Below are 10,317 nucleotides of genomic sequence, written 5' to 3' on the forward strand. Positions count from 1 at the left end.
GGGAGCCGGCTGAGCCGGGCCGGTGGGTGCGGGGCGCGGGCGGCGCCGGGCAGGGTGACCCCTGCCACCGCTAATAGGATCGGCGCGTGAGCGGCTTTGTGCGGAGCGTGGGGTAATCCGGGGCGGAACGCGGCGGCGGGGCCGCGGGGCCGCCCGATTGCGGGGATACGGCGGCGGGGTTCGGCTGTAGGAGCGGTGCCGGAGTCCCTCGACCGGGCCCGGCGGCGCGGTGGCGGCGGATGGCGGAGCGCCAATGAGCGGCGCGGCGCTCCCCTAGCAACAGGGCCGCGCCAATGGGCGCCCGCGGCCGCCAGCAGCGCTGCCCGCGCCCCGCAGTCCTTCCCCGGTCCGGGGAAGGGCTGGGGGCAGCGTCGCTCCGTGCCTTCCCCGCGCCGTGCCTGCCCGCATCCCGCGCGGCATCGCCTCCCGGCGGGTAAAGTCCAATCCCGTTTAGCCTCCTCGCGAGGGCATAGGGGTTTAGGCAGGCACGCGCCCCCCGAGATTAGGGGCTGCGCTCAGTCCGCCCCGCAGCCGGCGGCGGGCGGTTTGCAGCCGGCGGGGCGGTGGGGAGCGCTGAGGCGTCCCCGGGGTGCATTTGTGCCAGGGATGGGGCATGCTGCGGTGGCATAATTACAGACCGGTAACGCTCGGGGGGTGGTTGCTTTGAGGCTGCTGTAACGTGGCACTCAGAAGGATAATCGGTGACATTATACAGGTCCCAAACAAACTGAGCCTGGAAGCGTGTCCCAGGAACAAAGAGGTGTGGGACCAGTCCGCAGGTGGGAGCGAGCAGACAGAGGGCTTAATTGGGCTTAAGCCGGAGCTGGATCCGTCTTTGCAAGGGATTATTACCCCTCCGTCTGTGCAGGCACCGCAGGAGCAGGGCAGCCCCCAGCCCCGTCCTGACCCCTGGGTCAGTGTGAGCAGAGCACAGGGTAGGGGCAGCAGCTCCCGTCAGCCTCATGGGTTGGTGTGGGGCCGGGTCAGGCACACGGACCTGCTTTCCATAAGGACACTGCACGCTGGAACAGGGATGAAAAATAGCCAGAAATATGATTAGAGGATTGGTGAAAATGCCTTAGAGTACAAGCGTTAAGAGCTCAATCTGTTTAGCCTATAAAAATAGAAGATTGAGGGGTGACTTAATTACTGAGCATAATTACTTCCCAGGCAGAAAATGCCAGGTAGTGGCAGGCTCTCCCATCCAGAAGGGAAAGGCAGCAGGAGGGTCAGCAGCAGGAGATGGATGCTGTCCCCCTGCACCTTTTGTCTCCAGCCCAGCCGTGATGGAGCCATTTTCCCACGGATGGGCACTGGGATTTGGGGCGATTGTCTGAGCTTGGCATGGAGCCTGGCTGGTGTCTGGGCCAGGAGCATCCCAGGGATGGGATGTGGGTCTGCAGCCTGCTTTTCAGGGGGATGGAGGATGGAGTGGGCACCAGCCAGGTGGGCACCACCTGCATTCCCTCTCTTCTCCCTTCTCTCTGCAGCCGGATCTGGTGCCAGGGCACAGATTTGCCCACAAGCGATGGGACAGGAGCGAAGCTTTTGATGCGTCTCCCAGGACTCCCCAGAGCCATGACTGCAACTGTGCAGACGCTGCGCTTCAAGCTGCTGCCGCACGACACAGGCCAGGAGTGGGTGCACAGCTGCCAGCAGGAGATTGAGCGCCGCTACCAGGTGGTGCCCTCTGTGGTGTGTGCCATGTGCTGCCTCTTTGGGATTATCTACTGCTTCTTTGGTGAGCCAGGCTGGGGCATAGTAGCGGGAGAGTGAGCAGGGAGGGGGAAATAGGGATGCCTGATGGCCATGTCCGCCGCTGACAGTGGTGGTCTCTCTGCAGGTTACCGGTGCTTCAAGGCTGTCATGTTCCTGACGGGACTGATGTTCGGCTCCATCATCATCTTCATGCTGTGCTACAAGGAGCGGGTGCTGGACACGCAGCTGAGCGTGGAGGCATCAGTGGGCATCGGGCTGGGCATTGGAGTGCTGTGCGGGCTGGTCACCATGCTGGTGCGCAGCGTCGGCCTCTTCATGGTGGGGCTGCTGCTGGGGCTGTTGCTGGCAGTGGCCACGCTGGTGGTGATGGAGCAGTTCTACCACCCACCTACGGTGTGGATCCCCATCGCGCTGCTGCTGGGTGTGGGGATGCTCTTTGCCGTGCTCACCCTGCAGTGGCAGCGTTTCTTCACCACCCTCTCCACCGCCGTCTTCGGCAGCGCCATTATGACCGTCACCGTCGATTACTTCATCGAGCTCTTCCTGCTGGTGCAGTACATCTACGAGCGCATCAAGGTGGCCCCCGCTCGCCCTGTGTGCTGGTACAGCTGGGTCATCCTGGGCATCTGGCCTCTGCTCACTGTGCTGGGTGTCCTGGTCCAGTGGAAGGTCACGGCCGAGGGCTACTCTCACACTGAAGGTGAGCAGAGGTTGGGGGAAAAAGGGAGAGGGTGAGGTTGGACACGATATTGGGGTGCCACCAGCGGGCAGTTTGGGTGTGACAATGTTTTGAGGTGCTGACCACCCCCCCGCCCCACAGTGATCATCAGCCGGCAGCAGCGCCGTGTGCAGCTGATGCGCATCAAGCAGCGGGAGGACCGCAAAGAGAAGAAGAAGAAGCGGAGGCCCCACCACCCACCGCCCCACCAGCACAAGGCCCACCCGCCTGAGCCTGCCTACCGCCGCAAGCCCAACCCCGTGCGCCGCTTCGATGGGGACGTGCTCTCCCCAGTGAGTCCCACGCCCAGGGTAGAGATCTCCCCAGGCCTTGGCCGGCTCTTCCTTCTGCAGGGATGGGATGGGATAGGATGGGATGGGATGGGATGGGATGGGATGGGATGGGATGGGATGGGATGGGATGGGATGGGACTGAGCGGGCTGGGAGCAGAGCCTGCTCACCCTTTGCCCCTTTCTCATGCAGAGCTATATCCAGAGTTTCCGAGAGCGGCAGACGGGGCCATCCCTCAACAGCCTCATTGCCAGCTCCCATGCCGTGGTGGACCTGGACTATGACTGCAGCTCCACTGTGCCCCTCACCACAGGCTCTGGCCCTGCCATGCGGGTATAAGCCAACCCAGTGACCTCGAGTGACACCAGCACCCCAGCCTGCTCCCACAGACCTCTTTGGACACATGGGGCTGTTTCTTCAGCCTCAGGACTGTGGAGGCTATGGATGGAGAACCTTCCTGGGGCAGCACGGGACTCATCTTGGTGAGCCCAGGATGCCCGCGGGACTCAGCCATGCTGGGGACACCCCCAGGCAGAAACTCAGCCCACGGACTGGGGCTACGAGCTCCCGTGGACTCACAGAATGTGGTGTGAGCAGCTCTGCTGCACGTTTCCCCATGACCTGGGCACACTCCTTCTGTACCCTGACACCCTCCTTTCCATGTTCAAGCCCTCCCAGAGCAGCTCCCTGTGCCTGCTCCCTCCCCATCACACCCCACAGCAACTCCCCAAGTGCCTGTCCCCATGTCCCTTCTTCAGAGAGCAGCTCCCCAAACCCCTGCTCCCACCGTGACTACCCTGAGCATGTGTGCCCCATCCCACCCCAGGCAGCACTCCCAAAACTCTGCCGTTAGAGGTTCCTGCCCTACACACCTTCCTTGCCTCCGGAGCAGCTTGCCTGCATCCCTATTTTCCTGGGCTGAAGTGGGGCAGACTTGGGCAGAGGCTGCCAGGGCATGGGGCTGCTGCTGTGGGGTAACAGCACTGGGGCTCTGCCCCACCTGGGCACTGTGCGCACTCCCCTGAATGTTTTGACGGGAGCAAGGACGCAGCCTTCAGGCAGAGGCTGGGCTGCTCCAGGGTCCCCTCGGCATCAGAGGCCATCGCTGTTTTGCTGGCGACTGGATTTTATAGCGGCTGGGGGGCCCTGGGGGCAGCACCTCTGCGGGGCAGGGCAGGAGCCCCTGCTCAGAGCATCGCTGCAGACAGAGGCTCCCACCTTGTATATACTTCTCTTGCTGTGATTTGTATTAATTTATTACGGAGTGAGCCAGGACCTCCCCGCAGGCGGGATGTGGGGGGACCAGAGTGGGGTGCCCCTGGGTGCTGTCCCGTCCCCGGCTGCCACCCCAGGAACTGCATGTTTCTGCCACGCCGTCTCTGCAGCGCCGCGCCGCCGCCGTCCCCCTTTTCAGCCTCTTTTGTAAATGTGCCAAACGCTGCTGAGGCCACGGCCACACAGTAAAGAGCCTTTCAGAATGCTGTGCCGAGGTGAGGGCTGCACCGGGGGGCTGGGGGACCTGAGGTCCGTGCACTCCGTGTGCACCCCAGCTTCTAACTCCCTGCAGGGACAAAGTGTGTTGGGGAGCAGGGGGAGCACAGACCCCCATCCAGGGATCAGATCCCCAAAGAAGGAGTGGGTGGGACAGATGGACATGGGTGCCAGTGCCACTGCATCCCTCTACATGCTCACCTTCCACCAGGAGCCGTGCGGTGGAGCGGTCATCGAAGGCATCGCAGGTGTACGAGTCCTCGTCCTCACGTCCCACACAGTGGATGATGAGTGTGCGATAGCAGTCCAGGTTGCAGATCTCATACTTATCACTGGCAAAGATCTCGGTGTCTCCACGCAGCCAGCGCACGCGGCCCCGGGCGTGTGACACCATGCACTCCAGCGTCGCCTTGTGCCGCGCCAGCACCGTCTTGTCCCGCAGTGGCTTCACAATGCGGATGGGCAGCACTGGGACACAGGGAGGGGAAATCAGCATCTGCCCCCCATGGCCCCATGATGCCACCATGCACGCCTGCTACCTTCCACCTTCAGGCTGGCCTCTGAATTAGCCATCCTGGCCGCAAAACGGATGGCACCCGCATCTTCAGGGCACACGGTGCAGAGCAGCAGGAAGTGCCGTGTGCCTGGAGAGGGGGGTGGAGGTGGTTGGGCACATTGAATTCCCACATCCCCAGCCCCAAAATGGGGTATGGGGCATGCTGCCCAGTGTGGGAGGCACAGTACCTTCTTGCCGTATCTTCACCGTGCTGGACACCTTGATCTTCTCCCCATCACGGAACCACTCACCCAGAACATCACCATGGGACACCTCACACATGAACACGGCATTGTCACCTTCCTGCACACAAGCATCTTGCAGCTCCTGCATTATGTGGACCTGGTGCTCTGCAGGACAGGGACACAGTGCTGAGGCCAGCTGGGTGCCAGTCCCTTCTGTGGCATGAAGCTGGGCAGCCAGCAACCATACCATGGACACGCAGTGTGGCGGAGGCCTGGCAGTCACCTGCCTCACAGGTGTAGATGCCGGCATCAGGCAGTGCACAGCGGTTGAGCTGCAGGAGGCGGCGCCGACCCGCAGAGTACATGCGGCAGTGGGGGCCTGGCCGCAGCTCCATTCCATCCTGAGTAGGCAGTGTGGTCAAGGTTGGCTTGGTTGGTTCCCCCCACCCTGCGCACAGCCTTGCAGAGAAGGTGGCACCTGGGGGATAAGGGAAGGTGGCACCTGGATGGGGAGGACATGAGCTCTCACCTTGAGCCACTTCACCTCAGCGCTGGGACGGGACAGCTCGCATTCGAAGGTGGCAGTCCCTGCCTCTGGAACCTCCAGGTCCTGCAGGAGCTTCACCATGCTGATGGGAGGCTCTGAGGGGAGACAGTGTGGTGGGAAGGGTCAATGAGGGAAAGGCATTGGTACCAGGGCACAGGGGCAGTGCCTGGGGTATCAGTACTGGGTAGGGGTGACCCTTCCCTGGGCACTTCTATAGGCGAGCTCCTATCTATAGGCTAAGCACCCATCTCCTCAATGGGAAGGTTGTGTGCCCTGCTCAGCCTTGGCATCACACCCCCAGTGCCATACCCCATTACCCCAGTGCCATACCCCGCACGAGCAGGCGGGCGCTGCAGCGCAGATTGTCAGCAGTGAAGGTGATGGTGCCTGAGTCCTCCAGTGCCAGCCCCTCCAGTGTCAGGCTGTGTGTACAGCCCGTGGCACTGACCCGGCATGTGGCACTGGGCTTCACCAGCACACCACCACGTGTCCAGACCCCAGGCACACCGGCGTGAGACAGCTCCAGCAGGAAGGTGGCTGTCTGCTTCTCAAAGGTCTCCACATCAGCCAGTGGCCTCCGGATTGACACTTTCTGGGCTGCGAGGGATGGGGACAGTGCTGACGAGTGGTGCCCTAGCACAGAGCCTCTTATCCCCAGTCTTTGCTGGAGCAATCCCCAAATACAGTCCTTGTTCCTGGGCGTCCCGTAGCATCCTGTCAGCAGGATGATCCTGCAGGGTACTCACGTTCCACACTGAGTTTGGCCTGTGTGCGGTCGTGCAGGCTCTCGCAGCGGTAGGTGCCACGGTCAGAGGGGCTGACACAGCAGATGGTGAGGGTGCGCCGGCACCCCGACTCACACATCAGGTACTTGTCACTGGGCTGCAGGAGCACACCTTGCTTCAGCCACTGCACCTCAGCTGCTTCATGGCTCACCTCCACCTCCAGGCACACATCCTGCTGCTCCTCGGCCACCATGTCCCGCAGCTTCTGCACGAACAGCACCTGCGCCTCTGCACGGATGAGGGGATCAGTGCACAGCCCTCCAGATGCCCCATTGCCCTGTTCCTATCCTGCTCACCTTGCACACTGAGCCGGGCTGTGCTCAGCAGCCCCTCAGCATTGGCTGTCACAGTGGCTGCATCGCCTGGCTGGCAGCCCCGCATGGTGAGGCTATGGCACAGCCCACTCCTGGCCACCTGCAGCCGCTCACTGGGCACAACTGGCTGCCCATCCAGCTGCCATGTCACCGCCACGTCCTCGGGGGACACCATGCACTTGAAGGTGGCATCGTCTCCCTCCAGCACCATCAGGCTCTGCAGCTCCACAATGATCTCCACCACTCTGCGCACTGAGTGTGGCCATCAGGGCACATGCCCACAGCACAGGGTTTTGGGGTACCCAGCCCACGGGGTAATGCTTACCCTGCACTGTCAGCGTGGCCAGCGTGCGGTCATTGTTGGACTCACAGCAGTACTCCCCAGCGTCCTCAGGCCTCACACAGCTCAGCACCAGTGAGCGCTCCCGGCCCTGCACCCGGACCTCGCGGCGTGCATCAGGCTCCAGCACCCGCCCATCCTTCAGCCACACCACATCGCCACGGGCCTTGCACAACTCGCACCACAACACCACTGTCTCACCCTGCTGTGCCCGCACATCCGAGAGCCCACGCAGGAACTTCACCTGCAGCTCTGCACAGACAGCCATCAGCATGCACATACCCCCAGCACCGTGCTGTGCATCCCCCTGCCACCAGCGCTCACCCCGCACGCTGATGTCGAACTGCATCTGGTCATCAGGGGACAGGCAGGTGTAGACTCCAGCATCCTCCTTGGCCACATTGCTGAGGACCAGGCTGTGCACACGGCCATCACAACGCAACTGGCAGCGCTCACTGGGTACCATGAGCTGCTGGGGGCACAGCCAGGTGATGTCAGCTCGCTCCTTGGACACGACAGCTGAGAGCACGGCACTACCACCCTCCAGCACCAGCAGCTTCTCCCGCTCCTCCTGCTTGTTCACAAACAGCACCGGTGCCTCTGCACCAGGAGCAGAGCTCAGCCCAGGGTTGGGGACATAGGTCCTGCTCTGCAGGGGGCATCTCCATAGGCTCACCTTTCACATGCAGTGTGAAGTACACCTCGTCATCCCCAGCATCGCAAAGAAAGGTGCCGGCATCCCCCAGTTCCACCTGCTTGATGGTAAGGCTGCGTGCTGGACCCTCACTGCACACCAGCAGCCGCCCACCTGAGAGCAGCATCTGCCCATCCTTCTGCCACTGTGTTACCGCAGTCTCTGGGGACAGCTGGGCCACCAGTGTCACACTGTCTCCCTCCTGCACCTCCAGTGGGCTCTGTGCTTCCTCCTTGTTCACAATTCGCACAGCCTGGGCTGGGAGACATGGGCAGGGGTGGCACTGCTGATGGCAGGGATGGCTGCAGTGCCCACTGGTGTGACTTAGGGGCTTGAGTTGGCGTGGTGATCATGGTGGCACTAGCTGGCTGGGTGTCTGTGGGACTGGCTGACTGAGGCTGGCAGCTAAGGTCCCTCTGAGGAAGGGATCCCAGCAGGGATGCTGGCAGAGCCCACTCCTCCATCCTTCACAGCTGCTGAATTAAGGTCATGGATTTTTGCCCCTCACCAGCCCCAGACCTTTTTGGGAGCTGGGATACCCACACAGCCTGCTGTGCTGATAAAGGCCTTGCTGAGCTCAGCCCTTGGCAGCCAAAGCAGGAGGAGAGGCGCCTGGGAGCCTGCCAAGGATAAATTTAACCAGCCTCCGCCTGGGGGAGTTGGGAGGCATGGGTCTGATGGCCCTGACCTGCCCCTTCCAGGCTGACAGCTCTTTGGAGACAGGGCTCTCGCCCTCACCTGGTGCTGCCAACCATTGTCCTGCCACCCTCGCTCACCTGTCACCTCCACGCTCGTCACCATGCGGTCGCTGGCAGCATCACAGACGTAGTACCCTGAGTCCCCGGGCTGTGCTCTGTGCACAGTGAGCTCCCGCAGTGCCCCATGGGCCACAATGCACACCCGCTCCCCTGGCTGCAGCTCCTGGCCATCCCGCAGCCAGCGCACGGCAGCATTGGGCTGGGACAGCTCACAGGCCAGCACCAGGTCCTGCCCAGCCACCAGGCAGCGATGCTCTGTGGTGCCCAGGTTCCCCACGATGCTCACTGGTGGCTCTGGGGCTGGAGAGACACACCGTGACACTGGGTGCTTGCCTACCCATTCAGCCCATCTCCACTTTATATGCTCCCTGTTACCTTCCACGGTGACGCAGAAGATGACACTGTCATCTCGGGTGTCACAGAGGTACTCCCCCGCATCCCCATCTGTGGCACCCAGGATGACAAGTGCCCGGCGCTGCCCATCCTCCTCCAGCCGCACATGCCCCGTGTCCTGCAGCTTCTCCCCGTCCTTGTACCACTTCACCTCCCCATGGGCGTGTGACAGCTGCACCTCCAGCACCAGATCCTCCATGGCCCGGCAGCGTCGGCAGGTTGGCAGTGCATCTTTCTCCAGGATCCTGATTGGAGGGTCTGTGGCACCGCTCGCCAACACAGAGTCAACATTAGCATTGGCCAGGAGCCCTCACGTGAGAGCAGACCTAGAGTGGGATCCTAAGGGGAGGGGGCTGCTGCCACCCTGCCCTATCTATGCACCCCGTGCCCCATGTTCTCGCTCACCTGACACCTGGACAGTGAATGTCACCGCATCATCAGCTGCATCGCAGAAGTATTTTCCAGCATGCTCAGCTTGAGCAGCAGGGATGAGCAAGCGACGGTGGGCACCATCCTCCTCCAGCACCCAGCTGCCCCCCGCCTCCAGCTGGACACCCTCCCTGGCCCAGCACACAGGTGCATCAGCACGGGACAACTCACAGGACAGCATCACCGTCTCCCCTGGGGACACCTTTACAACAGGTGGAGGTCTCTGTGGCTGCAGGATCTTCACTGGGGGCTCTGCAAGAACAGCATGGCACTGGTGCAACACGGCACAGGAAATGAGTGGGGGGAATGGGGGTTGCACCGGTGCTTCCTCACTAACCTGTCACCTTGACATCGAATGAGACAGCTTCATCCTTGCTCTCACAGATGTACTCCCCTGTGTCCTCAGCACTGCTCCTGGGGATGAGCAGGCAGCGCCAGGCACCATCAGCCAGCAGCCGCAGGTTGTTGGTCTCATCCACCTCCAGCCCATCCTTGAACCAGCGCACAGCAGCATCAGGCACAGACAGCTCACAGCGCAGCTCCACATGCCCCGGCGCCAGCACTGGCAGCTCCAGCGAGCGCTGCACAGGGTGCAAAATCCTCACTCGTGGCTCTGCCAGTGCACAAAGGAAGGAGGTAAGGATGCACATATCCCTGCTTACCCCCACTGCAACCCTAACCACAGGGCTGTGCAGGTGCCGGGGCACTGCCCCAGCGCAGTGACGCAACAACTGGAGGGCAGGAGCAGAGGGAAAATGCCCCATGTCAGCAGAGGTGCACATGTGCTTATTGTGCACAAGTGCCACAGCCAGGAGCCCCTTCCAGGAGCCCATAGATCAGCAGCAGCACACTTCCCCAAATGCTGTCCCAGCTGTGTCACCCACCTGCGACCATGATGTGATAGGAGGCAGCAGTGTCACCAGTGTCACAGACAAACTCCCCTGCATCCTGCGGGCAGGCGCAGGGCAGCACCAGGCAGCACCGCGGCCCCTCGCGCTCCAGCACCAGGCTCTCACCCTCCTCCACCTCCTCCCCATCCTTGTACCAGCGCACTGGGGCCTTGGCATGGGACAGCTGGCACCACAGCTCCACACGCT

General features: G+C 62.1%; 2 protein-coding genes across 6 annotated transcripts in view; one reads left to right on the forward strand and one right to left on the reverse strand.

Moving 5' to 3' along the window:
• Nucleotides 1–32: 32 nt before the first annotated feature.
• TMEM198 (transmembrane protein 198) lies at nucleotides 33–4,155 on the forward strand. Of its 5 annotated transcripts, none has more exons than XM_042838331.1 (5): nucleotides 33–86; nucleotides 1,491–1,741; nucleotides 1,844–2,419; nucleotides 2,540–2,748; nucleotides 2,921–4,155. In XM_042838331.1, exons 2-5 carry the CDS (start codon nucleotides 1,552–1,554, stop codon nucleotides 3,065–3,067), a joined length of 1,122 nt encoding a protein of 373 aa, XP_042694265.1. In that variant the 5' UTR covers nucleotides 33–86; nucleotides 1,491–1,551; the 3' UTR covers nucleotides 3,068–4,155. The 5 variants fall into 5 exon arrangements, with proteins under 5 accessions (XP_042694265.1, XP_042694264.1, XP_042694266.1 ...); XM_042838330.1 differs by having other exon boundaries at nucleotides 83–112; XM_042838332.1 differs by lacking the exon at nucleotides 33–86 and adding an exon at nucleotides 838–913.
• Nucleotides 4,156–4,281: 126 nt separating this feature from the next.
• The window catches only part of OBSL1 (obscurin like cytoskeletal adaptor 1), an 8,852-nt gene continuing 2,816 nt past the window's right edge, over nucleotides 4,282–10,317 (reverse strand). Inside the window, exons 6-21 of the mRNA XM_042838318.1 lie at nucleotides 10,105–10,294; nucleotides 9,558–9,833; nucleotides 9,197–9,472; nucleotides 8,774–9,049; nucleotides 8,417–8,698; nucleotides 7,623–7,898; nucleotides 6,932–7,546; nucleotides 6,589–6,858; nucleotides 6,254–6,520; nucleotides 5,838–6,104; nucleotides 5,490–5,602; nucleotides 5,208–5,361; nucleotides 4,964–5,125; nucleotides 4,759–4,863; nucleotides 4,421–4,687; nucleotides 4,282–4,289 (exon numbers count right to left, since the gene is read on the reverse strand). Of these exons, the coding sequence (XP_042694252.1) occupies nucleotides 4,282–4,289; nucleotides 4,421–4,687; nucleotides 4,759–4,863; nucleotides 4,964–5,125; nucleotides 5,208–5,361; nucleotides 5,490–5,602; nucleotides 5,838–6,104; nucleotides 6,254–6,520; nucleotides 6,589–6,858; nucleotides 6,932–7,546; nucleotides 7,623–7,898; nucleotides 8,417–8,698; nucleotides 8,774–9,049; nucleotides 9,197–9,472; nucleotides 9,558–9,833; nucleotides 10,105–10,294 (3,804 nt within the window). The remainder of the gene's footprint in view (nucleotides 4,290–4,420; nucleotides 4,688–4,758; nucleotides 4,864–4,963; nucleotides 5,126–5,207; nucleotides 5,362–5,489; nucleotides 5,603–5,837; nucleotides 6,105–6,253; nucleotides 6,521–6,588; nucleotides 6,859–6,931; nucleotides 7,547–7,622; nucleotides 7,899–8,416; nucleotides 8,699–8,773; nucleotides 9,050–9,196; nucleotides 9,473–9,557; nucleotides 9,834–10,104; nucleotides 10,295–10,317) is intronic.

Source organism: Centrocercus urophasianus, unplaced genomic scaffold, assembly GCF_019232065.1.
Source record: "Centrocercus urophasianus isolate 14NV4802_14NV808 unplaced genomic scaffold, USGS_Curo_1.0 seq_764, whole genome shotgun sequence".
Classification (NCBI taxonomy): domain Eukaryota; kingdom Metazoa; phylum Chordata; class Aves; order Galliformes; family Phasianidae; genus Centrocercus; species Centrocercus urophasianus.

Coding starts and splice junctions, on each gene's coding strand:
- TMEM198 (XM_042838328.1), top strand. CDS start 1,345: ATGGAGCCTGGCTGGTGTCTGGGCCAGGAGCATCCCAGGGATGGGATG. Junction 2,420..2,539: donor GGGCTACTCTCACACTGAAG/GTGAGCAGAGGT, acceptor CCCGCCCCACAG/TGATCATCAGCCGGCAGCAG. Junction 2,749..2,920: donor CAGTGAGTCCCACGCCCAGG/GTAGAGATCTCC, acceptor TTTCTCATGCAG/AGCTATATCCAGAGTTTCCG.